This window comes from Astatotilapia calliptera, chromosome 13 (genome assembly GCF_900246225.1).
Source record: "Astatotilapia calliptera chromosome 13, fAstCal1.2, whole genome shotgun sequence".
Lineage (NCBI taxonomy): Eukaryota > Metazoa > Chordata > Actinopteri > Cichliformes > Cichlidae > Astatotilapia > Astatotilapia calliptera.
The window spans coordinates 3,360,166-3,388,150 of NC_039314.1; the positions used below are offsets into that span (position 1 = coordinate 3,360,166).

Below are 27,985 nucleotides of genomic sequence, written 5' to 3' on the forward strand. Positions count from 1 at the left end.
CAGCCTCTGAAGATTTGCATACTGATTCATTAAAAAAACAAAAAGATGTTGTAAAATATGCTTGAACAGCCATTATTCTGCACAGGCAGACTGCCCAAGTAAAGTCTGTGTGTGGGAGACAATGCCTTGGTCTGTGACTGGCTGAAAACACGTTCTGAGTGAACCCAGTAGGTGTGTGTTGTATCACATGTAGTGACTGAGAAACTCACTAATCAAACGATGGGTAAACACATTTATCGTGCAGAAATGCCGACTGATTGAATGTTTGACAATGAATTGTGCCAAGGACATAGTCCATGGCAAAATTTACTGTAGGGCTGTAACTGGTTTGCTATCACATAAGGTTGGGTTTAATACAGTTTTCTATAGTGATTTCTAACCTTGCTATTTGTAGCTCTGTTCCAGCTGATGTGATAAATATTCATTAGAAAGTTACAGTTTGGTGAAATTCTTCTGATATGGAGCATTGCATAGATTTTCTTTGGGAGCTGTTTCTCACGCAGAAATAATAATCTAGGAGACGTGACCTTTCTTGAGGACACAAATGAAGCGGTTTTGTGTTTTCTCCACGGCATTTGCATGATACTTAAGAAAACAGCAAGAAGCTTGTAAAAAAACAATGAGAATGCACTTTGAAAGTGTCTGAAAATGACTGATTGTGACTTGTAAAGCCCCCTGTGAACACTTAAAAACCTAAAGATAGACATTTTGTGGTGGAAAATCTGGTTAGTAAAGGCAGGCTAAAGCTAAACGTGTGTTCTAAAAGAAAATCAAATCTTGGTCTTCAAAGTGTTATTGTTAGAAGAAAAAACACTGGGCTTGCTGTAAATCCAGCTGCAGATTCTAAATATGTTTGCATGAAGTTCAATCCAGCGCTCTCTAATAATGTGTCAAACTGTACTGAGCTTTGAAGTGCTGCATTCAAAACCAGGAGATCCTTAGCAGTCAAACTGGGACTTAACTGCTAAGCCATATTAACGATCGTACTCCAGGAACTATCTGGGAACGACGAACACACCGAGCCTGCCTTGCTCTCTACCTCCTCTCCTTTTCTTTTCATCTGTGTTTTCACAAAGCAGAGGAGCCGAGTCTTTGAAAAATGACCTGAGAGAGAAAGGCAGACAGCAGCAAAAGAGGAACAAGGGGGAAGGGTTTTAGCGTCGCACAGGCAAACTCAAGGGGCCACAGTATTAATGGGGAAAGGGCTTCAAAGCTGTTGGTGATGCACAGGGGCCCCAAGCAGGAGATGAGGTGTTAGGGTGCGGGGTGGAAAAAGATGGAAAGAAGAGAAATGAAAGGGAAGGAAGAGGAAGGGAAGCGAGAAGACGCTTTTCTCTTTTCTGTCAGAGTGAGGTCAGCCACTAACTAAATGTTCAGCTTATCCTCTTCCTCTCATGCTGTGGAATCTTAGGTCTAGGCGTGCTTACTGGAAGAAGAATAAGGTACACTTATTATCTTTGACACTACTGTATAACTAAATGTCATATTCCATGTTTTCTGCTTCTGTTGCTATGCTGGAACACAACAAAGATTGCCAGCCCATTAAAACTTTTGTTCTTGCTGCTCTGAAATCTTTGAGTGGATCACTGGAAGTTTGCATTAGACAGCAGATAACAGATGGACGTGGCCGCCCTGACTGAACAAGCTTATAATAGTCTTTTCACTCACTGTGTGTCTACACAGCACTCAGCATTTAATCATTAGTTATTATTAATCTCTGGCCCTCTTCCACAGCGTTTCTTTTGTCCTGTCTTTCTCCCATCTTCCCCAACAAATCGTGGCAGACAGCTGCCCCTTCCTGAGCCTGGTTCTGGCCAAGGGAGTTTTTCCTTCCCACTGTGGCTGAGTGCTTGCCTGTAAGAGGTCATCTGGGGCTTTCTCTGTATTATTGTAGGGTCTCTACCTTACAGTATAAAGCATCTTGAGGTGACTGTTGTTGTGATTTGGGCTATATAAATAAAATAAAATAAAATTAGTGTTTTAGGTGCTGTGTTGTTGTTGTTGTTGTTGTTTTTTTGGAGCAGAGGATAAAGTGCTAAGATACAGTCCCGATCAAAAGTTTAAGACCACTTGAAAAATGGCAAAAAATCATATTTTGCATGGTCACCATTTTTTCCTCTTATTTCAAATTAAGAGGTGTTTCCAGTCCCTTTGCAAAAGGTGTATCAAATCAAGACCTAGTGATTCAGTCTGCTTTTACAAACATTTGGGAAAGGAAGGGTTGTTGTAAAGAGCTCACTGAATTTGAGTGTGGTGCTGTAATACGATGCCATTGATACAAGTCAGTTGAGGTTATATATTATATATATACGTAGTGATATGTATGAAGTGATAAAGCTACATGAAAATGAATGCTGTCTTTGTTAGATGTCATGCCTTGTGTATACTCTTTGTTTGCTTGATTGAGATTTGTAATTTATTGAACTGCTCAGGTTGCTACTTGTTTGAACTTGCAAATCCACTGAAGCTTAATTAAAATGGGCTTTTAGTTTGAAGTGGTTAACTCATTTCAGTAGTGAATTCAATACAAAGCTTCATCACCTTTTATTATTGTGCACACGTGCAGCAGGACTTATCTTTCTATGTATTAAACACAAAAAGGACATTCTTTAACTAGAAAGTGCATTTTCTGAAGAAACTGCAGTGTGAATGCTTGAATCTGAATGTATGCACTGAAATGAATTAATTGCTGAATTTTGAGTTAAAAATATTGAATGAGATAAAAAAAAAAACCAAAAAAAAAAACCGAATTTAACCTGAAAACAAAGGTGCTTGAACTGCTAAAAGCTGAAGGTTACACAGAAGAAGAAGTTGGAAAAAAAACTGAAAATGTTTTAAATGTAAATTAGAAAACCCTAAGAAATGAGAAAAGAACATTTAGAGTCAGAAAACATCTGAATGAATATTAAAAGGTCATATTCTTTGAATCACTGAATGACTAAAATGTGATCCCTCCACTTGGACCCACACAGTTTAAAAAGTTTACATCTCTGAGCTTTGAAAGACAAGATGTTGGAAAAAGAACAACGATGGCGACGTTTTGAGGGTAAAATGATGGCTTTAACACTGTGGACACAGCAGCAGTTGAAAGAGAAGTGTTTAAGATGAATCTTGGCAGAGTGGCAGAGAGAGCTCGTTAAGCAGGCAGGTGTGAGCCTGGTTGCTATAGTGACCGCACCCAGTGGGCTCCATACACACGTACACAGACATGCACCTCACTTTTGCTGCTTAAAATGAACAGAAAAGTCAGGGCGAAACAAATCGTTCCCAAATGAAAAGTAAAAGTCGTATTGACAAAATTCTTTCACTGTGAGCGACAGCAATGTCTAGTCTACCAAATTCTCAGTTTTCATGTCTGTGGAGTTTATTATATGGACGTGGTGACAGTGTAAAGACACCATGCTCTTCTGATTTTCAAACGAACCTTCTGAGCCATTTTAACATTAGAGTCTATGGAAGAGTTGGAGGGAGGAGGCTGTGCATTGGTGACATTTATGAAAGAACCATAACACCTAGTACAATAGTAAACACTTGGATGAAAGAGGACAGCGATGGCTACGTTTTGAGGGTTAAAATCATACCTGTAGAGCAAACGCTGCAGACACAGCAGCAGTTTTTAAAAAAGATTTTAAGATTAATTTTTTTGCTCCTCTCACTCTAGCAGTTGAGCTGTCTCACTCTAGCCCCAACATTCCGTCCCATACACACCCATTATAAATTTTGAAATGGGTGAAAAACATCATGAAACTTAAACTGGAACTGAAGAAAAAGTATAATAGATATTGAAAAGATAAATACAAGTTGAATAGTTGAATGTCTTGTCTTCGTTTTAAAGTTTGAATGGTGGCTCTATGTCAATGTATGTGGAAGTAGTAAGAGTTTAAAAATGAGTAAGTTGAATGAGAATTTGAAGGGTCTCCCCATTGAAATACATGGGAAATTTTTGTTGAATAAAGTTGAATAAAATTAAAATATAAATGTTAAAAATGAGAAAAATAGAAGCAGTCATGTCCAAAATAATAGGAATCTAACGATGTTGAATGGTTTTTCTAAGTTGAACGGTTTTGAAGGAGTTAGATGCCAAAAAACGTACGGAATATGGAATAATAATAAAGATTCGAATAACAATACTGTGAATGCTTTTCAAGCATTCACACTAATTAGGCTGTCAGTAGCAGATTGACAGCCCCTCCACCCCTCAACTAAAACATCAATATTAACTGTTAACACAAATTTAATAGGCTATCAGTTTTACTTGTGCTGATTCACCTCCATCCATCAGGTGAGTAGTGACCAGTATGGGCTTAGTACCAGGGACAGGTACAAAGAATTTTCCCCTCTGTGGAACTCCATGGAAAATCTCTAAGTGTGAAACCGTCACTGGTGATGACCCCACCAACCCTAACCCTAAATTTAAGCAAGTAGGAAATATAATTTAGTTTTTATGCAATTGTTCTCCCAACTCCTAGTAATTAAGGAACAAAGAAAATAATAATTTATAATAAGTAGGTTCCCCTCTTCTCCAGATGTTAGGATTATGGTTACTACCTATGATGACCTCAGAAGGTTAAAACAAGGTAGAAATATTCACTTTATTCAGAATTATTCTATATGAAATACCTTAGTGAACATGAACTTTTCAGAGTATTTTTTATTTGTCTACTGCCCATATGCTCTCAGCTATTCTTTGCACAGTGCCAAGTCTCCTCCTGCTTAGAAGTTTGCAAAGAGCTGTAAATCCTCTCTATATTGTGCTATATATACACTTGGCTTCCCGTGGCTTTAAAAGCTAGAACTCTGTGTGATGTCTGGCTGCAGTAATGCAGTGCTGCTTACTGATTTGGTTTTGTTCTGTTGCTTTCTCATGAGCGACTGGCTGGAGGCTGTTTGGGTGAGCGATGAGGAGCGCTGTCTCAATGAACGGCTTCAGGGTGGCCAGGGGTGGAAAATGGAATGTCACGCAGACACATATGCCTCCATACACAAAGACAAGATACAGATGTTTCATACTTGAACACAAAAACTCAGTGGTCCTTGCACAGTCCAACCTCTCCCCCACCACACACACACACACACACACACACATCGCCAGTCTTTTATCTCTCTCTCCTCGTCTCATTTCTTGTTGCACTGCTTCGGGCTGTGTGCAAATTCATTCACTGTGAAAATGGAAGGCAGCTCCGCGCTGCACACTTTCATTTAGTCTCATTCAGTTAGCCACAGACTCTCTGCATGCTGCTCTCACCCACATTTCAGTTGAAATTAAAGATGTCTAATCGCTTATGCAAACTGACACAAAAGTAATTAATTTCAGAGTCAACACCACACGCCCAGTCTCCAACTTTCTGGGGCCTTTGACGTCTCCTCAGGGTGGATGTCGCCTGTAGGCTCCGACACTGTGTCTGATTTCCTATTGCAGAACAAGTATTGTGATTAGCAAGCAAAGCGATTGTGCAGATAAAAAAATGTGGTCTTCTATGGGGTCAGAGTCGTTACAACTACATTAAATGGACTTTTAACATTGGAGCATTGCTCCTGCTGTTTTTAAATAACTCTCAAATAGTTACATTTCACACATTCTGTGATAATGGTCGCATGCAGGAAGTCATCACTAAATCCCATTCCCTTCTCTTTTTTTTGCAGATGCGTAGTACTCGAGGTGTATCCATTTGGCCTGTGGGATTTGTGGGTGGCAGAGCATATGAGCGCCCCCTGGTGTCTGGGGGTAAAGTTGTGGGCTGGTACACTGGCTGGAGGCCAGACCGACCTTTTGCCACCGACATGGCAGGTAAGAGGCAATCTGTACATCAGCTAAAGCGCAAGGATTACTTGGTCGGACATAAATATAACGAGCTTCTACCATCCATGTCCCCACATCCAGAGAGATATATGGATCCGGATTAGTGTTTTATATTTTTTTAAAGAAAAGTAGCTAAAGGTTTAGATCCATTTAATGAATTTGGCATGAATAAGTTGGTTTAAGGTCAAATGGTCCAAAGGGAGGACGCAGACAGCTCAAGTTCCAAAATCTAAAAGATGAATTGTTAAACTGAATGTGTCCTATGTGGACAGTCAGCTGACATGGCAAAGAATTCAAGTATACATTTCACAATAAAAATCTAACACATTTTATTATATTAACCAAATGTCTGTGGCTCCCTTATTACTAGCAAAATGTCTGGCCATTAAAGCAAGATGCTGTACTTAACTATAGAAAGAAATCAAGGATATCTTTTGAGCTACACAGATATGCAGACAGGTTCATATGTCTTCTCTGTCAGTGACTTCTTTATAGGGGGGGGGGTTTAAAAGAAAAACTATAAGTTATATAATTAAAAAAAATGTTATTCTTATGTTCAAACTTTAAAGTTGTTGGGATCAGTTTTTTCCCAGATATTTGTTGTTTAGATTTGCGTTTCTTATGGGCATTTTCTAGTTTTTGTGTTGCCGAGAACAGTATCAGCATTCTTGTTTATTAAACTCTTAGTAAAACCAGTGTTCCTGTGGCTGTGCGGTGTATGGGGCACATGGAAGTTCCTTGTCACGCAATAGAAAACATTCATACTGAGCATAATTATTCCAAAATTTATACAAAGCATCTAAACATTCATAGTGACATTTTGTGAGGTGGCTTAACATTTATAACATTGCTCCTTTGGTATATTACATTAAGTTCATGTGACTTAGCCTAAGCACCGTAGTGCCCCCTCAAGATAACAGGTATAACCCACTTCTCTTGTGCTGACTTCACTTAATTTTCTTAAGGCAATAATGTGGCATACATATTACATATATGTGGTTTATTCAGTAAGGTTGCTTGTAGCCAGCCAGTATGTTTGTCATTAATTTATCCAGATTTATACAATTTTATTACTGACTCACTATTACTCGAACCACAGATTTATTTGCTGCCAGCGAGTAGAACTTGTACGACTTTTTCCAAATGACCTGTCGCAACTAATCGGTGTATATGTCAGGCAATGAGTAACAAGAAATTGCAGTGTAGAAAAGCTAAATCATGTTTGCAGCCAGTCTGACTCAGCATTACCTTTACAGTGTGACCAATGGAGCTATGAGAAGTAGATTGTGCAAGTGTCTCATTCTGTCTGTATCTTAGTCATAGTTTTAAAAGAGATCTGCACCAGGCGTGATCATCAAGCGCTTTAAAATCAAATCAGCTGGTTAAATGTATCATTACAGTTGATAGATACTGTATCAGTCACTGTGAGGCTTTAGAATTCAGGTCACGTGTCATCCATCTGTTGGTTTAACTCTTACCACTCGTTGCCAAATTGTGGATTACACAGCAGAGTTATTTGAATAGGAAATTGGCCATTACATGTGGGGCTATGAAACTGTAAAACAGGTTTGCAGAAATGCCACTGCACTCACTCTGAATCTGTGGGTGTGCTGAGTCAGATAATAGAGGTGACTATGCAACTTTGGTTGCTTTTTTAACTTCTTTCTGGAAGCTTCAAAAGGTTTTATTGACGAGTTCATTGATTACAAAACAGTTAAAGCCAGTTGGAGTGTTTCAGCCTGCTGGCTTTCATCAAAGCAGGAAACCAAACAGAAAACATTACTCCGTGTTCCTTGTGTCCTGAATTTACCTGCTTAGATCAGACAGCTTTTCTGTTGAGCTTCTGTTTTTTCATGGATTAATTTGCCATAAAATGAGATCCGATCCTTCCAATTTAATGTTCTGATTGTAAGACCTCCACATAGGACCTGCTGTGCTACTTTGACTGATTGTTTGTTCCGGAGAAATCACCACATGGGATTGTAGAGCGCTGTAAAACAGTGCTGAACAGCAACAGACTGGGAGGAATTTGAATTTAAAGAAGCCAGAGGGGTGAAAAAAAAAGTCGGAGGCGCCAGGAAACTGGGCAGCTGATGTTTTTTAAATAAAGCAGATTCTAGAAACACTCCTCAGATGACAGCTGCTGGTTACCTACCTGTGCCGGCACACCTATCAGTCAAAGCAGCAGCTGCTGCCATCTACACATTACACCTACAGAATGGAAACCCATGCCCTGAAGCTCCCAGTGCTCAGTTTTTGTGCTGATGTTAATGCCAGAGGAGGTTTGAAACTGCAGTTACTCAGTCAGCAGAGCACTGGTGACTTTTACACACTGTGCACCTCAATAGTTGGCATCCCCACTTTCCCCACTTCATGGCTGAATTTCTCTGGTTCCTGAGCACTTACAGCTGATCATGGAATATCTGTGAAGAAAGCAATTTCACAAGCTCACTTGTTGCAATCATAGCACACAACACTCGAATACAGCGAGCTCTTTACAACAACTCATCCTTTCCAAAATGTTTGTAAAAACAGACTGCGTGAATAGGTGCTCGATTTTATGCACCTGTGGCATAAATAAATGAAAAGAATAAACCTGTGGAATTCAAAGATTAAGACGTGTGGCCCTTTTGGGACCCTTATTTTTGTCTATGTAGTGTATAAATAAATAGATGTCTGAATTCATTCATTGCACAAACCAGTTTAGTGATTGACTATGTTATGCAGGACTACCTTACTATGACTTCTATTATATTTTTCCAAAGAATAAATAGCAGCCTGAGTGCCCAATCTAACTGCTGAGCTCATTTTGGAGGAATTCAACACTTACAAGGACAAAAGGATAAGAGTGTAATAATAATAATTATTATTATTATTAGTAGTAGTAGTAGTAGAGGTAGTAATAGTAGTAGATACAGGACATTTATGCCAGAAAATGTTTTAATGGCAGACTGCACTAATATGTGCTTGAATTTATACACTGTGGCAATGGAACTGAAAACCCTTGAATCCAAAGGTTAAAAGGTGTTGCCCAGTGTGTCCCATGTACAGCCAGCATAAAAGTATCCAAATGTACATCTATTGTACATTTGGATATTTTAACATCTGTGGGGACTGACTTGCTATTGGCCTCAAATGGCCATTGTAGAAAAGATGTTTTTGGCCCTTGCTTTGGTTTTATTGATTTAACACTTAAGGTGTCCGCTTTAAACAAAGACTAAAGCCACTGTGTCTGACCCCAAACTGGTCGTTTTCATTTGATCTTAAGAGAATTATCAGACTTCTTGGCTTGTCTGCAGATTTTTTAGTGTCTTTTAGCTGGTTGAAGTCTACTGACTTAGTTCATTCTCATCATTCTGCTTGACTTGCAGCAGGCAGTTGCTGTCAGAGGTGAAAAAGTCCTATTAATAACTGCAACACCTGCCAGAAATAAACATCAAGTAAACATTTACATACTGAAGCTAGTGGAGCATTTCTCTCATGAGTCTCTCGAAACCAAAATAAAGCTAAAAGGAAGCTGATTTTTGGACCTATACTGTCAGGTGGACACATACATGACCCCATACAGGATGTTTCAATAAGTAACTGTTTGCTAAAGTTTTCCGTTTGAATGTTTTGCCTTGTTTACAATATTTACAGCCGGCTCCACTGCCCCCTAGTTGCAGCTCTAATGGAGGTTTGAACAAACAGTCTTATTTAAGGCGGAGTATGGAAAGCTCAATGTTCAAGTGTCACGTGATCATATTGTAATTGGATAGTTCAAAAAATGGGAAACAAAAAATAGAGAATGGGAATAAGGCATCTAATTGATTTAATGAGAATATTAGCTATACTAGCCTAACAAGCAGCACTGATGTTAGCTGTATTAGTACACTTGGTTCAAAAGTAATGTTCTTCAAAGATAATGTTCACTCTGCAGTAATAATCCACAGCTGCATGGCTGCCGGATACTTTCTGGATTGGCTTTAATTCTCAGACGGAAGCTACTTCCATGTTTTTCTGTTATTAATATATGAAATCAGCGTTAAATCCTAAACTGTAGCCAGATTTTAGGTTTTAGGGATTTCAGATTGTTATAATTGGAGCAGACAGTTACTGGCAATGACAGGTGTCCTGTTTATGTCATCAGGTTTATTGGTTTCATTGATCACTTCATGCTGTTGATGCAACACACATTAACCTTGTTTTGTCAACTTTGTGTTGGCAACAGAAAGAAAGCCTTTAAGTCGTGACCAAACTTTAGCACAGAGTGAACCGATGTTACTCCACAACTTTGACGGCATGAATGAAAAAGCGTGTGCGAGGTAAATAAATGGTAAATGGCCTGTATTTATATAGCGCCTTTCTAGTCCCTAAGGACCCCAAAGCGCTTTACATATCCAGTCATCCACCCATTCACACAGACATTCACACACTGGTGATGGCAAGCTACATTGCAGCCACAGCCACCCTGGGGCGCACTGACAGAGGCGAGGCTGCCGGACACTGGCGCCACCGGGCCCTCTGACCACCACCAGTAGGCAACGGGTGAAGTGTCTTGCCCAAGGACACAACGACCGAGACTGTCCAAGCCGGGGCTCGAACTGGCAACCTTCCGATTACAAGGCGAACTCCTAACTCTTGAGCCACGATCGCCCCATGAGGTGTGTGAGTTCTGAAGAGAGCACTTCATTCCAAATTGGTCCTTATATTTATAATCCACTTAATGGAGAGCAAAGCAGACATCCCCATCAATCTGTTTACATCTTCATATCTCCTGTGTAAAAATCCAATCAGACTAGTGATCAGCCTCCGAGCTCCATTTGACCCGAGAGCAAATAATTCATCACACTGACCAAATAATACCACCCTGCCAGTCCCCAGTCATTATCCCACTTCACCCGCACATACACTGTATTTAGACCCTCTGCGCAAGATGCTGTTTGTTAAATGTTTAGAGAAAGTGACACAATAGCAGGCTATAGCGATTGCAGGCTTGTATCGTTCCAAACCCCAATGAGGACACACTCAGCACACGTGCGCAGGTCGGCCCCTGGGATTGGTTTTAATTAAATCACGATAACAGGAGCGGGCCAAGATCTCATCCCTCCATTCTCCCTCAAACCATCACCTAATCACACACAGCACATACACTGACACACACACACTGTAATTATCAGCCCTACTTTTACACCGCACTATATAATTACGCTGTCAATTTGCAACGCTAAGATTTACTGCCGAGCCCTGAACACAAAGCATTTTTTTTTGCTTTAAATTCTGTAAGGACAACAATGGCTGAGCCGGGAGAGCGACCCAAACTTTGTTCACTCTTAAATTATTATTCATGGGATTTACAATAGGGTGTCTGCAGAGTGCTGAGTGAGTGCCAGTGCGTGTCCTAATAGTATTGTGTTATACAGTGCTGTATTGTTAGCAGACCACTAAAGCTTCCCATCTACTGCTCGGTCTCATTTAGCCAGACACAATGGATCCTGGACAATGATGGTGTGGAGTACTATTCACCTCAGCATGTGTGTGTGTGAATATGCACATGTGCCCACAGACACACAGATACAATTACATCATGTGTCTATTGGGGGAAAAACACAGGCAAACACACACCTGCAGGCACTTGAATTGATACAAGTAGACAGGTGTTGATGTTCCATGACACGCACATATTCATGCATGCAATTTTCCTAAAGTGCATCACAGCTGCAGAACAGAGCAAATGCGTTCATACGGGCTCACAGAGCAAATACAGAAACACAAGCACGCACAGACATGGCAACACAAAGACAGTCTCTCTGTTGTTGAAGTGATGCTTACGCTTTGGGGTGCTTCCTGAGATCGGGACATGAAAATGTTTAACCCCCTAATAACCCCAGTGGACCCGAGTAAGAAGCTGAACTCAACAGACAATAAAATTTGTGGCACACGAGGAAAATATAGTGTAACAGACTGAAAGTGCTTGGGGACACATATACATATCAATTTGGACAGGTTCAAATTTAATGTAAAAGTAAAATCCATTTTAATTTGGCCGTATGGCTCTGCTAATGTGGCGCCCGGGAGCAAGTCTGACAAGTAACACAATTTGTGTAATTTTGCCACTGTATACCACCATAGTGCATTTTAAATCCAACAGTCAGGACCGAAGTGCACACTTTCAGATTTAAATAGCCAGCGATAAAGGTGCCAGAACCAGAGAATCAGGCCATCCTAATAAATATAGCACTGCTGATAACTTACGTATGATTGCGTACGCTGTAATTCAGTTCAGCTCAAAAATGGAGAAGGAAATGAACAAATCCTCTGGCTCAGTTTGCTAATCTGTGGGGGGTTCTGTTTTTTTTTTTATTGTTTTTTAAAATGTTGTCCTGGAATCCAGATTTACTTGCTCCTAAATTATGCATAAGTATAAACACAAGTAAAGGTAGTCTGAGTTTGTCTATTAAAAGTTCAGGAAAAAACACATGAGTACTTTTTGATAAAAAGAAAGAGAATTTCTATGTGAAAATTATTACCCAGCTTTCAGCTGCCTTTCAGCCAAGCAAACGCACATGAAAATAATCATACTTCAAAGCAAAGATGCAATAATTAGTCACACTTGCTTATGAGTAGGATGTAATGTGCTAAAGTTGTCTTGAGAAGTTTGGACTTACAGTACAGAACACAGTTTCCTGAACTCAACACCTGGCGTTGGATTGCCTTTGTTTCTCACTTCTTTCTGTCTGATTTTGTCTGCTTTTCATTGTCAGGTGCTTGTAATTCCAGTTGCCACTTGTCAGTCACATGGTGTGGTGGAACTTGACACCTTTCTCCTTGGATGTTCTGTTGTTCTTGTCATTATTTAAAACAAATTTAAAAAAAACAAACTTATCTCTCTGCTACATACACCACAAACTGTTTACTTGAGATCTGAAGCAGATCTAAGAGGGACACTGTTGTGGTATATGAAAGGGCGACGGAGGTTCCAGAAGAAGGTCATTCGTTTTTAGCTTATGATGTCAGTGTCACAGTACTTTGTTCTTATGTCTGTTTTTACCCTGGATAAACTCTTTTGCACTTCCTGTCAACGTCTTAACTGGAACTAAATCAAAGAGCAATGGGCGGGGCCGAAGAGATGAATAAAGTGAGAAATCAAAACTGAAAACTCGCTATATAGCATAACAGTGTGATCACACAGTTCCCTCAGGCTATCAAAGCCTCACATTACACCATGCTAATATTAATCAATAAAGTCCATAAGGCTGTGCCAGACATTGCTCTCGTTTTCATTTTATGTTCTATTCACATTTCAACTTGCTTTCTATTTCCTCATTTTACTTAGTTATGTGTGTGCTCTCTGCTGTACTGTTACTTACTGGGTCACAATAACCTAGTAACCATAGTAAGCTAACGGCTAAATCCATGCCTGTAGGTGAGAAAAGTTAATTACATACCTAAAGACTCAGACTGGCAGCAAGCTATAAAGCTAAGGATACAAAAAGAAGGTTTAAACCACAGCTAAAATCACAGAAAGATGCTACACAGTTCAGACAGACAGCTCGAAAGTCATAGTAAGACAGCTAAAATGAAGCCGTTTGGGGTTGGTTGGTGTGTACAGATTTTAGTTTTAATTCTAAGAACCTTATCTTTTAAGATAGGCTTAAAAAAGATGCAGTCCCTACTTAATTCCCTGTGTTTGATAAGTATACATATATAACCTCCACATGATGCGCTCCTTTGTCCTCTTAATGTTTCTGCATCATGCTGTTAGCACAAAATCAATGCTTCATTTCTCAAGAAGGATTTTATTGTGAAGCATATTTTGTAAAAGTGCTCTGGAACATTATGACAGTATACATTTCCTCCTATCATGTCTCAGTTGGGTCATCCATGGACAGAACGTCCGCTCATTCAACTGAACACTCATTCTCCCCTCTCACCGTCAAAGACTGCAATCTGCTCCAGATATCAGAAGGATTTTAAATGTGTTTTGCCTCATCATGCAATATTTCTACTAGTGTTATTATAGAGGTCAGCCCAGCTATAACCATAGCATGTACAGCTAAACTTATAGCTAGTGATGAAGAACAGCATATAATATAATACTGTTAGTAAAGGAAACTGTCTAGCTTTGATACTAGATGGTGAGACTGACAACATATCCAAAGGCACCCTGTCATGGTCCTGGGTTTTTGAACCCCTGAATTTAATGTTTTTAGACATTGAATTCTTGCTATTAACAATTTATATCAATAATTATTAATACTTTTTTGTGTGGTCGTGTTGTTTGGACTTGCCTCCTTTATTATTAAATGTTAAAACATTTGAGGTTACTAGGTCACTACTAGCAGAATAATCTGTTGGTTGTTTAGTCAGAGGGATCTGTCCCAGACTCTGTGAAGTAAAATGGGCCTCATTCACTAATATTTGTGTAGAACAGGGTCTTAATTCGAGCAAAAGAGGAATCGACGTGGAGACTCAGAGTTCATGACACATGTGCACTGGCAAATTTTGTTTCTACCACTGTATGTTGGTAAATCTACACAGAGCCACACCCTCATTTCTCTATGTAAGCCAACACATTTGCCTTTGTTTGCATTCAGTTCAACTCGGTTTTATTGATACAGCGCCAAATCACAACGACAGTCACCTGAAGGCGCTTTATATTATAAAGTAGACCCAACAATATTACATGCAGACAACAACCTAACAATTATATGACCCCTATGAGAAAGCACTTCGGTGACAGTGGGAAGGAAAAACTCCCTTTTAACAGGAAGAAACCTCCAACAGAACCAGCCTCAGGGAGGGGGAGGGAAGACAGGACAAAAGACATGCTGTGGAAGAGAGACAGAGATTATTAACAAATATGATCCAATGCAGAGAGGTCTGTTAACACATAGTGAGTGAGAATGCATGGAGTAAGTGGTAAAGTTTGAGAGAGCTAAGGCAATAATAATTTTACTGCTGAAGAAATTCAAGCCATTTCCAAGGTGGAAGTCGGAGAAGGCACACTTTTCAAAAGTGTTTCCTCAGGAGTAACAACAGTAGAGAAAAATGATGCGTGGGCTCCAATAAGCCATGTGGTTACTGTTGTATCCCCCCGCAGCACTGACTCCGGCTGAGGTAAAAAGGAAATGATTCGACATTAAAGTCGAGGCAATAAGAGAATAATGGACCGGAAGAAAAAGGAATCAAATGGAAGACATGGACCACTTTATCTGTCAGCCGAAGCTGTGAGACATGGCAATTATTTGGAAAACATCTCTAAGAGGGATATTACCCAAATATTCAATCACTACAAATTTTATTCAAGAAAAAAAAACATGCATTCTATTTACACAGCGCCAACAATGGTGATCTCAAGGCCTTTCAAAGTGGTCTGCATACCCACGCCCTGCATACCCGAATGGCCAGGTTATCCACAACCGGCTGGTTCAGCTGGATGCAGTGAATGACAGCAACAAGCATAAGACTTGGTAACACAAAGGACAAGCCACTATCATTATCAAAAGGAAAACAATAACAATAACTGGCCACAAAACAAAAGTCTAGGACAGGGTACCAGGTAGCTCTCACAAGCTTTGGGAGTCCGCTTGCCTAATTTCTGATTGGAGTCAGCTGGCTAAGGTAGTATTTAAGGCCTTTTTCTCACAAGTATTGAGACAGGTTGCAGCTTTAGTCGCTAGGCAAAAATTAGGCTTTTGTCTGAACCTCTAACCAGGGTCTAAAAACTGTCTGTCTATTTTAACATACTTATCTTCAGCATGTGGCTTTTATTCCTGCTGTGAAGCACTTTGTAACTCTGTGTTTTGAAAAGTGCTATACAAATAAAGTTTTTATTATTAGTATTCATTATATCTGTAGTCACCTAAAATGTTATGAAATATGTTACCACAAACAAAACCAAGTGTTTAGATTTAAGAACTTAAATATCCCAAAAGACTGAGCAACGAGCCATCTGCTCCTGCCTCCAAACACTTTCCTACTGTGCTGTTATTTAAAATGAATAAGCTGTGGGTCCCTCCTGTCCACAGCACTGAATATGTGGCAGTTGGAATGACAGATTATTTAAACGTTGGTGAAATGGAAATTTTTACACTTTATGCATTGAATGAAATCAGTAGATGGAGCTTTGATGTGCACACGAGTGCAGCGCGTTGCTCCATTAGTGTTTGGCAGTGTTTGTATTGCCAGTATTGCCTCTTCGTGGGACTCAGAAATAGATTGTCATAAGAGTATTAGCCTGATGATACTATTTAATACTTTGGGACTGGCACGGCTGAGAAACCTTGGCCTGACCTGCTGTTTCTCTCTGAAATGTCCCTGTAGTGAGGAAAGAGCTGGTGGAGAAAACTTGAATCCATTGGATCCCCAAAAAATATTTTTTCCTTTTAAATGAAATCATTGCTGTGGTCATGCTCTAATGCTCCTTTTTGAACAAGAAGTCCCAAATACAAAGGTGCAAGTGAAGCTGAATTAGGAATTAATTATTTTTGCAATTTTCTATAAAAAGACAATTTTTAAGAAAAGTTCAAACAAAGAGTGATTGTGTATCAGTTTGACACACAAGGGAAACAATGTGTTATTTTTTGTATGTAGTGTGGTTTGACTATGATGAATAGATGTAATAAATGAATGCACAGGAGACTCACAGACGTACCCTCCTTCACTGTTTCCAGAATAAGTTTGTATGTAACCACAATAAATCAAACAGCAAATGTTTTTTTTTCTTGTTTACTTTTTCTTGTTTATGAGCTTTCTTGCTAGCTCCCCTGTCCGCTGCGTGCTGATGCATTCTTTGTCTTCTGCTTTTTAGGCTCATCAGGTGGCTGAGTATGTAATTTTGTTGTTAAAGGTGCCCTGTGGAGCTTTATTGTAAAGAATGAATGCTTGTTTACTCACCAGGCTGCATTTTGTGTGTCCTTAAAAGGTCGGGTGATCAGCTGACAGAATCAGTGAGACCTTTTCTTCAACATGATTGGGAAACCCAGTTTTTACATTTTAAACTTTTTTGTTTACCCACTTGTGTTCTTCATCATCACAGGATCAAGCAAAACATAACAAATGTTCAAATACAGCTGGGTACCTGAGACAAGTCAACATTAAAAGAAATATCGATCCTAGTGGCACCGAGTGCTACAGTGTGAGTCCAGTTGTACAAAGGTTTTATGAAACTGTTTGACCAGCGAGTGATGTTCAGCACTGCTACTAGAATTCTGCCTTAAGAGCTCCTGAGAAGTCAGAAAGTACAACCCCAACAGGGGAGTTGTACTAATTTAGACTCTTGATCCTTCAGTAAAAACAAATGTAATGTCTTTAAAAGCTTACGCTGAGCAAAACAATGTCTATACATGCAAAAGAAAACAGTTCTAACTTGCTTTATATGCAGGGCCCAAATAATGATGAACTACAGTCAACATTTTTCTCTCTCCAAACACGCTTATATACCCTTTGCTGATGGGCTTTACTTGCAATAGATACACAGTCATATAGGTCAGCTGGAGTGGGTCAGGTATAAAGTGGGACAAAGTTAGCACAGAGTCTGGACAACCTCCTCTTGGGCAAAAATGGCTCAGATAAGCTGTGACGTCCAGTGGCTGGCAGCAGGTTTAGGAGACGCCTATCATGTAATAGCTCTAATAGCTTATCTACTCCACCTGAGCGCCATTTATCTCTGTGATTAGCCTGCAGTATTGCACATGGAGCAGTAATGAGCCTGACACCAACATAACCTAATAACTGTGGAGGTGTTGCAGCACTTTCCTGTGTGTGCCTTTGTGTAGCTAATTTGAAAAAGGGAATTTGCCTGTGGCTTTAGAGTGATAAGTCTTCTGAGTGTTAAAGATGAGTTTTGTTTTACTTCAGTCTTTTTTTTAATTAGAAAATGTTACATTTCAGTTTTTCTGCTAAAATCTTCTTTTTCATTTGTGTGTTCCACAGAGGCACCAACTTGATAAAAAGGGGTCGCCATTAAGTGGACCCAGTCGTTAACCCTAACCTCCGATGGTTTCTCAATTAACTAGTGGATGTCCAAAGGTTGAACATCATAAAAAGAAAAGACTGTCAAATTTAAAAAAAATAGCTGCTTTCAGTATTTCAATTCAGTTTTATTTATATAGCACCAAATCACAATTACAGTCGCCTCAAGGTGCTTTATATTGTAAGCTAAAGACCCTACAGTAATACAGAGAGAAACCCTTTGGGCAAGCATTTGGCGATAGTGGGAAGGGAAAACGCCTTTTTAACAGGAAGGAACCTCCAGCTGAGCCAGGCTGAGGGAGAGGCAGCTATCTGGGAGATGGATGTGGGTGAGGGAGGCAGGAAAAGGGACTAATGAAAACTAATGATTAAATGCAAAGTTGTGTGTAAACACATAGTTATATACATCCCAGTAAGCACAAGTAAAGCAGCAGTCCGAGAGCAAAGTGCTCTATTGTGGTGATAATGCACTATGAGGTTATTAAGACAAGATGGGGCCTTGATTATTGAAGACCTTGTATGTGAGAAGGATTTTAAACTTGATTCTGGACTTATCAGGGATCCAATAAAAATAAGGCAATATGGGAGAAATATGCTCTCTTTACACTATATACTATATAAGTCCTGTATGGACACATTTATCTAACTGTGTACATCAGTGTGGATGTGCTTTTCACTTGGTCTAAAGTACACTAAACTTACAGAGAGATAATACATACCAAACTCACTTGCATGTCTGCTGTTTCTTTCTCTGTGTGACCCACTCTGACACTAACTTACCTCAGAGGACTGCTGTCTTGTCTGCTGGCCATGTATCACAGCGTCTGGATAACTGCAGCCTAGAATATTCTGTTCAGCTAGAGGTGGCGGATGTGAGGGGAAAATAGAGGCGAGGATGGTGAATTACCAGGGGCAAATTGCCACACTGATTGCAAAGGCGTGCCACCCACTGATGATTTGCATAAATAAATATTCAGTAATTATGTTGAGACCTTGTGCACAGAAGAAGTTTCTGCAAATATCTTCCTGTCACACGTGGAACTAGAAATCTCTGTGTGAGAAATGCTTAAAACATAACCCACACTGGAGCTCTTTCCTGTCCTGACAGGCGTTTAAGGATGGCTATAAATTACTTTAAACTGTACCACAGTGTTTGGATTTTTTTTTCATTGTGTTTTCCTTCACTTTCTGAGTCTTTTTACTTCACACTACACCTGTAAAAAGTAAAGCCATAAAATATTTAAAAGGCTTCTGGTTCACCTCAGGCGTCAGCGCGAAGATCTAACATCTGAAACCTGTGAACGTCTGTTTTCTTTTCCAATAAAAAAAATGCTATGTTTTGGTATTTCTCAAAGTCAGATGAATAATTTGCCAAATTCATGTTATTACTCGTGATTTACAGCAAATTGATGACATGCCAAAAAAGAGTGCTGGGAGTAAAATAAAACAGTAAAGTTGTGGGCTGGAAAACAGGCTCAACAAGGATAGGTCTTAACATTGTGGCTGATGTTGGGGATCAGGTGTTTTTTTTCTTCAGTAAGGAAACGTGGCACACAGGAATGTGTACATACAGGTGCACAAAATATGGAGAACATCCTACCTAACTGCCCCACCCCAGTCACAGAGTCACTAAAAGCTTTATGGTGATATTGAATGGAAATTGAAGCAGCCAGAGCCTTTCGTATGTTTTTCTGAGGATAAAACAGACACCTGTTGTTCCCTGACGATCTCCTCCTCTCCTCCTGTCAGCGCCTCTCGGCAGCACCACTTCTCTCCCTCTAGCCGTTTAGTAACAGTTCTCAGATGAGTCCTGAAGCAATAATTAATGCTCAGAGAACTCTTCTCACAATCACACACATTTGGGAAAATAATAAACTTTTTTCTTTGATATAACAAAATAAATAAATAAAACAATGCAGACAAAGCGGCAATATTCTCTATGGAGAGTGAATGTGAGTTTCATATCTATCTATCTGTCTGTCTGTCTCCTGGGATCTGCTGGAGCCACTCACTGCCCCGAGTGGCCCGTTTACCACGAGGACCACCGCTGCCTTCACCCTGCACTCCTTCTTTAGCTCCTCTCTCAGGCTTTGGTATTTCTCAAGCTTCCCTTGTTCCATCTTCCTGGTGTTGCTTGGTACTTGGTATAGCTACATCAATCACTACAGCTGTCTTCCTCTGCTTGTCCAGCACAACTCTGTGCAATTGGTTAGCCATCAGCAGTTTGTCTGTCTGTATCTGGAAGGTCCACAGGATCTTATCTCAGTGATCCCATTTTGACCTTGGAATTTCTAGACCATAATCAGCACGGATGTTCTGGCAGCTACTTGGTTATGGCATTCCATGTGTGCCCTGTCTGCTAGCATCAGTCTGGCTTCTTTATTTAGCTCCAACAGATCTTCTGCTTGTTTATTTCATTTTGGAGATACTGCGTCTGTGATAAGTAGCTGAGTTTGGGAGAGACACGTATAGTTAGATCTATACGTAAACACTGATAGAATCTTTGTAAATTTTACCTCTGTACATCACCACAGTGTATTTTAATTATACAGCCTTTCAGCATCAAATGAAGGGTTTATGAAAATTACAATGAACTGCTTAGAAATTACAGACATTTCACCTATTTTTAGAGTTTCAAATATGTTAAACATCATTTTTAAGACTTGATTCAGACATGAAAATCCTTTGTGGTCAATGACTGCCTGAAGTCAAGAACCCATGGACATCATCAACTGCTGAGTTTCCTCTGTTGAGATGCCCTGCCAGGCCTTTACTGCAGGCGCCTTCAGCTGCTGCATGTTTGTGGGTCTCTCTGCCTTCAGCTTTGCACCCTTATTGCTAAAGGCGTCTCTTGATTGTGGATGATGGTACACCTACCTCGTTGAGAGTATTCTTCACCTGGTTAGATGTTAAGCACTGAGGTACTGTTGCTATCTTGCAGTTTGTTGTTTGTTTTATTCGCTCCAGTGTCCAATTACGGTCGCAGCAGATGGCCCCGCCCCTCCATGAGCCTGGTTCTGCCGGAGGTTTCTTCCTGTTAAAAGAGAGTCTTTCCTTTCCGTTGTCGCCAAAGTGCTTGTTCATAGGAGGTCATATGATTGTTGGGGGTTTTTTCTCAATACATGAATGTATGTGTTTGAATGTGTGTGTGAATGTGTGGATGACTGGATGTGTAAAGTGCTTTGGGGTCCTTAGGGACTAGTAAAGCACTATACAAATACAGGCCATTTACCATTTATGTATTATTGTAGGGTCTACCTTACAATATAAAGCACCTTGAGGTAACTGAATTGAATTGAATTGAGCAACTGTCAGTGTGTTATACATCCTTAGTTCATCTTCATGGAGTAAATGAGTTAGGAAGTGGCAGTGGACGGGCAATCAAGCCATTGATGTCTCTTTAACTCGTATGTTCATAAGTAATGAATTTTAAAACAGGCTCCTATTTTCATGTCCACATGTGTAAGTAAACAACTTTAGCTTAGTTACTCAGTCTTCTATTGCTGTTTCTGTCTACTACAACAGATAGAAAGAAAATGATTTATTTTAACCAGCACAGTAGAGGTAGCTTCAGGCTGCACGGTGGCATCGTAAAGGGAAATAACATCGAAGACAGGAAGTAGTAGAACGCATTCATCTTCTGTGGAAAGTTAAGAAAACATTTGCCAGAAGCAACACACAGCTTAGAAAATTAGATTGAAATTGAGACCATACTACTTGCATTATAGGATTTCATCTGGGAATTAATATTCAGTATTTACAGCACTCACAACAACAGAGTGGTTTGCATGTGTTATAGCTAATCCACTCCTTTGGACCAGACCCAATCACTGAATTAAACTGTAGCACAGAGGTCAGTTTTGGTCCTGTGTTTTTGTCCATTTAATACATAACCATAGATATTTCGTGCTTACTGACAGACTTATTAGGTCAAGATTAAATGAAGGTGTAAATATCTTATGTCATTGTCTAGTGATACACCTAGCCCTGAAGACGAGGAAAAATTAAAATGAAATACTGAGCTGAGGGCCAAATACCAGCGTTCTGTAACTTTGGCGCAGATCTGTTTTACAGTCAGCAAATGTGGTTTTTCAAAATAAAAATCCACAGAGGCCACAGCCATGAATTCCAAGAGCATCAGTTATTAAAAACTCAACGGTACCTAATGTGGCAGTAACGAGAGCTGACACACTAACTGCAGATGACACTTTCTTCTGACAGTGGAAGCTCAAAGCAGGCAAAAATTATGCAAAACAGACTCATCACGTGTCACCTTCAGACCTGTGGCTACAGGGTCAACAACACATCAGATGTGTGAATGACGTGTTCTCCACACACATGCTGCACAAGGTTAACTGCAGCAGCTGCAGGGATTAGCTTTCCTGTTTAGTTTGTCACGTTTGATTTGAGTTCAAAATAAAATTTTGTGGAGTTATGGAAAAGATTATATAAAACTTGTCTCACAATGTGAAATACTTCCGAACCTTCAAATGTATTTCTGGCTGTAGGGCAGCTAATACTTTTTTCCCCCCGCTGCTGTAATTACATGGAGTCACACAGCCGGTTTCTCCCCACAGTTACCAAGTTTTTCTAATCAGATTGATTAAATCTGGTTTCAAGCCACGCATTAATCCCTGCTTCTGCTCCAGCACACTGGCATCCTGAGCATTCTTCCCTCTGACATTCACTTATTTTCCTTCTCATCTACAGTACAATTATCACCAGAGAACGCAGACCCCTGTGGTAAATGAATTTCATATTAGCCATATCACAGTCATTAGATGCACTAATCAACTTGGTCATTTTCTGCTGTGATTACAACAGCCTCGTAATGTCCCTTTTATCCATGCTGGCTAGCGTCTTCATCCCTTCACCTTAGTCTTCTCTTCTTCCTCCGGCTCCTCAGGATTTGCAGTGAATCTTCAGGTGATCCTGGCGAACCCGCGGGCACAGTTCAAACGGCGAGGCTCCCAGCCGGGGATGCAGGAATCCGACTTCCTCAAGCAGATCACCAAGGTCACCGACTTGGAGCCCAAGGCGAACAACTGCACACGGGTCAGTAACCGGGCATGTCTGTGTCTGTTGCAACAAAATGAAAAGAATTTCATTAAGGCGAGGTGATGTGACAGAATTTAACACCTTCTACTGGGACCTGAAACACCCAGTAAAAACATGTTCAAATATGCTGAAGAGGACTTTCCTAGAAATGGAAAATTTCCTTTATACTCAAACTTAAAGCAAAGATGTTCTTTTTAAGACTAACGATTGTCCCATCAGACTTTTGACCAGAACTCAACAACTGTAGACATGTTGAAGTTGGCGACTGCAGTGAGCTTTATAATACACACACAGGTAGACGGTTTCACACAGAAACATTTTTATACATTTTCTTCATTGCTATTTTACATTTTCTTCTCACAGAATGGAGACGTTCCTATGTCAGTCCAGCTGCCTGCTGCAGTACAGTTGCTCACTTTACTCACTCATTTTTACCCTTAAGGTGTATTTCTCTGGTTTTGCATAACGCCAGTGAAAGTGTATTGGGCTCCAAGCACTGCCAAGCCTGAGATGCCTCCTACTCCTGCTAATTTGCTGCTATATTGTATGCGTAGACACTTACATGTAACCTGATCAGACACATTTTAAATGAAATGCAGAAAATGCAGTTCAGATGAAATTTGAATTCCATATTCAGACATTTTTACAAAATTAGTTGTGCAGTGTAGGATGAAGCTTGGCTGATTATACATAGGTGTTATATTTAATCCTGAAACCTGGCCCCTTGTGCAATTTTAAGTTAATGAGCTGATGTCAGGCACTGCCTTGAAAGAACGTGCAAAAATTGAAAATGATTCATCAAATGATTATGTATTAAAGAAACCTCTTTATACAACTTCCTGGTCCCCAAAAAAGTCCATTCAGTTAGATAAGGCAGTTCAACGTAGTTACCTAGTTACACAGCTGTTTTCGACCAGTTCAAATCCTGCCATAACCATTAGCTCACACTCCCATCGTAAGTAAAATGATATCACTAAGAGAGGGAAACTGGATTTATCCACTTAAGGCTGCGAGTTTTGCTTATGTCAGTGAAGACCTCTCTTAGTTCTTTTAGCCAAGACATTAATCCTAATATTGACCCTCGTTTTTTGGCCCGTCACCTTCAAGTTCAAATTGTTCCCTGAAATATGTCTCAAAAACCAGGTGGTGTCTAGTCTTAATCTTTACTAAACTGCTAGAATACTGATAGACCGGACCTGATCTACAACGATCTACATTGGACCTGATCTACAACGATCTACAACGATCTACGTTGGACCTGATCTACAATGTCCAAATGATAACAGTGCTATATATTTGATATAGCTGTGGTGTGTCAGTATCTGTATCTGTTTAATTTTAACATTTATTTAATGCAGATTTCAATTTAACGGGGCCAAATAATCATTGATTAGAAGTGTTTTTAACATCCTGTGAGAGGACATTGTACTTGTTAAAGGCTGGAGAGATGCAGTTCTCACCAATGACACAAGAGGCTAAAGAAAAAATGAAGCATTTGGTGTTGCACAACTGTATCTGTGTGTCTCTACACCTTGAAGAAGGTGGAATCACAATCACTTTTAGGGAGCCCACTGGCTGTTTTCTCTTTCCGTCCTAAGTAAAAAAATTTTTTTAATGTTTTTCTTTTTTTTCTTATATGCACACAGGCTCAAGGTCACTGAGCAAACCTGAATTCTAACTCACACAATGCATTACATTCTTCTCCACTACAGATGGAAAGCAACTTTTATTTTTACTCCTATATAAATGTTTAAAGTCCAAACATTAAGCAGCTGTGCACATTTTGTGAAACTGAATGACAGGCCAACATGTCAGGAGCAAACACTAGTATATCTCAATATGCAGTTTGTAAATAGGCCACATTCAGCCAGAGTTATCAAACTGCAGTGACCTGCACACTGGAGGTGAATCGCACAGGCTAGTGCTTAATAAAAGCCCAATTTATTTATCCAATTTATCAGTTTTAATCTAGCATGTGCACAACATTTGTGTGTCTGGGGCACAAATACAGCCATAATGATAGTGACCATCACAGCAGTAACCATGGGGTATCCCCCTCCCCCTCTGCTATTGACAGCATGAGTCATGCTTTAAGCTAGTGGCACAGTCTAAACTTAGACACACACAGCCTGAATTGAATAGAAAGTGCGTTATAGCGCTATCAATTCTAGTTGTGTGCTTAGACAGCTTAGATCGATGCAGCTCATCTCAAATCGCCACAGCCCCTGTTGGCACCCGGTTTTATGAAGCCACTCATCCTCTTGACAACCATCACAGAGGCGCCTTAAAGGACTTTTTGTGACAAATGGATCCTATTATGTTTTTACCTTTCAAGGAATACATGAGCTTGAGCTCAACGTGCGATGCCTACAGCTGTTCCAAAAAGTACCAAGTCTGCAAGTGGCATTTACATGCTCTCTTTGTTTTGTTTTTTGGGTGCTTTTCTTATTAACGCCTTAGAGCCAGTTTGACTTTTTTAGCTCCAGACCAGTCAGCAGTGACCACTGGTTATCCATCACACCAGTGTTTGTTGTTTTTTCAGTGGATGAATTTGAGGATCAGTGACAGAAATCCTCAGATTCAAGAGTTATTTATTTGCAATAACTTCTATAGCTCTATCAATTTTACTCAAGTTTATTGATCATTTCTTCTGAGAAATACATCCTGATAATGCCCACTGGGACATTTCATCCGTACCCAATACATCAAAAGCTACTGGCTGTTCTGTAAAAATGGGTTGGGGTGTTTATGGTTTCCCAGAGAGAGGGTTTTAAAGGATTCTGGTGGCCCTGTGATCTTTGTCCTCCCGACACCTTCAGGTTTAAATTGATTTCTTAAATGTATCGAGTTGTCTATTCTTATTCTTTACTAAATTCCTAAAATGATTAATTAGACATTTGCTGAACTCCATCACATTTTCAGTGAGTTTTACCTTGTGAAGCTTCGTTGTTTTAAAATGTTTCTTTTAGTTGCGTCGTGAGGACATCATTGCTGTTGCCAGATTTTATTTTATTTTTTTGTCAACAGCGGAGCCTCAAAAGGATCCACAGTGTGGCCCAACAAACATAATTAGTTCATTAGTTTCTGCTGCTGTTGAAGCTGAAGACAGTGAGGCTGTTGCAGAAAATGAAAGAGGAGCGTAAAACTAAGCAATCTGATGGAAAACATGTTGTAATTATCACTGACTTAAAAAGGTTTTATAGAGAATGTAAAGGTAAGTAACACATTATTAAGTTCAATGACTATATTAGAGTTAATAACTTAATATTGATGTTGTACTACATAAGTGTTGCAATTACCTGAAAAATGCTGAATAAAAATAACCAAAACAAAGAAACAAAATTAAAAACATCTCTAACATGTGTTTGTACAAGCTCAACTGAGTTTATTCAGAAAATGGGACAAAAACCACAGATGGGTCTGTAACTTTTGTGGGCGGGGATGAGGGGCGGAAAAACAATAGTGCTTTATCTTTTTCAGTTACACAGGTATCGCGCTGTATCGCTGATAGGGATGGGAATTGATAAGAATTTAGCAATTCTGATTCCATTATTGATATCAGTTAGTGATTCGATTCCTTATTGATTCTCTTATCAGTTGTCATTGGGTTCTCATTGTAGAATTCAAACCAGAGCAATTCTGCTTTATAAACGTGAACAGGTAGAAATAGAGGCTGCAGCCTCAGGATCTGGCTGCTGGGGTCGGCATCCACTCAGCGTTCACCTGGGGTCTTGGCTAGCTTAGCATTAGCCTGGTATCTCGACAGATGCTTGCAAAGAAGTGAAGTTGTGTTAGCAGCATAATCTGGTTGTTTCTGTCCTGGATGCAGTTTTCCACTTTACCATTTATCTCGTCCTCTTGTGCAATAAAAATAAATGCCCATATCCATCCTCTAGACCAGGGCTGGGGAGCTCCAGGCCTCAAGATGTCGCAAAGGGTCAACACACCTGAATCACACCTGAAACTTCAAGACATGTTGAGGAGGTAATTTAGCCATTTAAATCAGCTGTGTTGGATCAAGGACAAACCTGCAGGACAGCGACACTCAAAGCCTGGAGTCCCCCAGCCCTGCTCTAGACTTTAGCTATTTTTCTATTTTTGAAAGGCAGGCAGACTAACAATTCCAAGGAATTGACTACTGGGAACCAATCTACGAGAACCGGTTCTCAGTTCCCATCCCTAATCACTGATGATTGCCTTGCAGTGTATCGAGTATCTCATAATATCGACATCATTATTATTATTGTTATTTAAAAAAACCAACTTTGTTATTGTGGGCAACATATTGTGTTTCTATTGTATCCCAGGTTACTCAGGATATGAACAATCCCACTGCTAGAGGAAATATGCACACACTCAGGTTAAGATTTTTAACCTGCAGTTAAGTGTAAAAGCACATAATTTTGAGGAAAAAAAATTGTAAATTACTTTTTACAGGAGGTATTTACGTCGACTGTTGCATTACTTTTAAAAAGCTTGGCGTAAGAAGCCTGCTGGAGAGAGAGATACTGATGCACCGATGTGTGGACTGGCTATCGGCCCGATACCGACTCAAATATAAATAAATTAATAATCAGTCAATCTGATATTATGACAATAGGATGATGTAGTCAACTGATCTCTATTGTCACATTATCCGATCAGTTTAAATAACAGTTTTCTTTGTTAATTACGCCACACATTAGCACACAGGTGTTAGTGAGAGTACACGGAGGAATCACAGCACAGAGTTCTCAGCATTTTGGAGTTTCACACCAGCAATGATAACATCTCTTCATGAATGCTGAAATAGTTTTTGATTTGATGACAAACTTTGGTCACAAGTGTTACACAACTAAAGCTCAGATGATGATGATGCCTCCCTGTTGGCTTTCCTCTCACCCACTCTCACTCTCATTATGTTTGGTGAGACTCTTGTTGGTAAGCTTTTAGTGCACTTTACTCTATTAATATTATTTCACTTCACCATTACAGCTTGTTACACACAACAGTGCCCAGATTTTCCTGCTACAAACCGATGATGGTACAACTCAAAGACTTGTTTACCAGTGGAGTACTTTAACTTCACTTTCTTTAAGGCTTGCATTCAAGTACTTTTTATTTTCAGAAAAAAATACCAAAGCTGCTGTTTTATCCGAAATAAGCAAATACAGAATTTAATCATTGTGGTTC

At 39.8% G+C, this 27,985-nt stretch overlaps 1 protein-coding gene across 1 annotated transcript in view; it reads left to right on the forward strand.

The window, feature by feature from the left end:
• b3gat2 (beta-1,3-glucuronyltransferase 2 (glucuronosyltransferase S)) overlaps window positions 1-27,985 on the forward strand; it is a 60,701-nt gene that overhangs the window by 23,192 nt on the left and 9,524 nt on the right. The window contains exons 2-3 of the mRNA XM_026189786.1: window positions 5,644-5,788; window positions 22,662-22,810. Of these exons, the coding sequence (XP_026045571.1) occupies window positions 5,644-5,788; window positions 22,662-22,810 (294 nt within the window). The remainder of the gene's footprint in view (window positions 1-5,643; window positions 5,789-22,661; window positions 22,811-27,985) is intronic.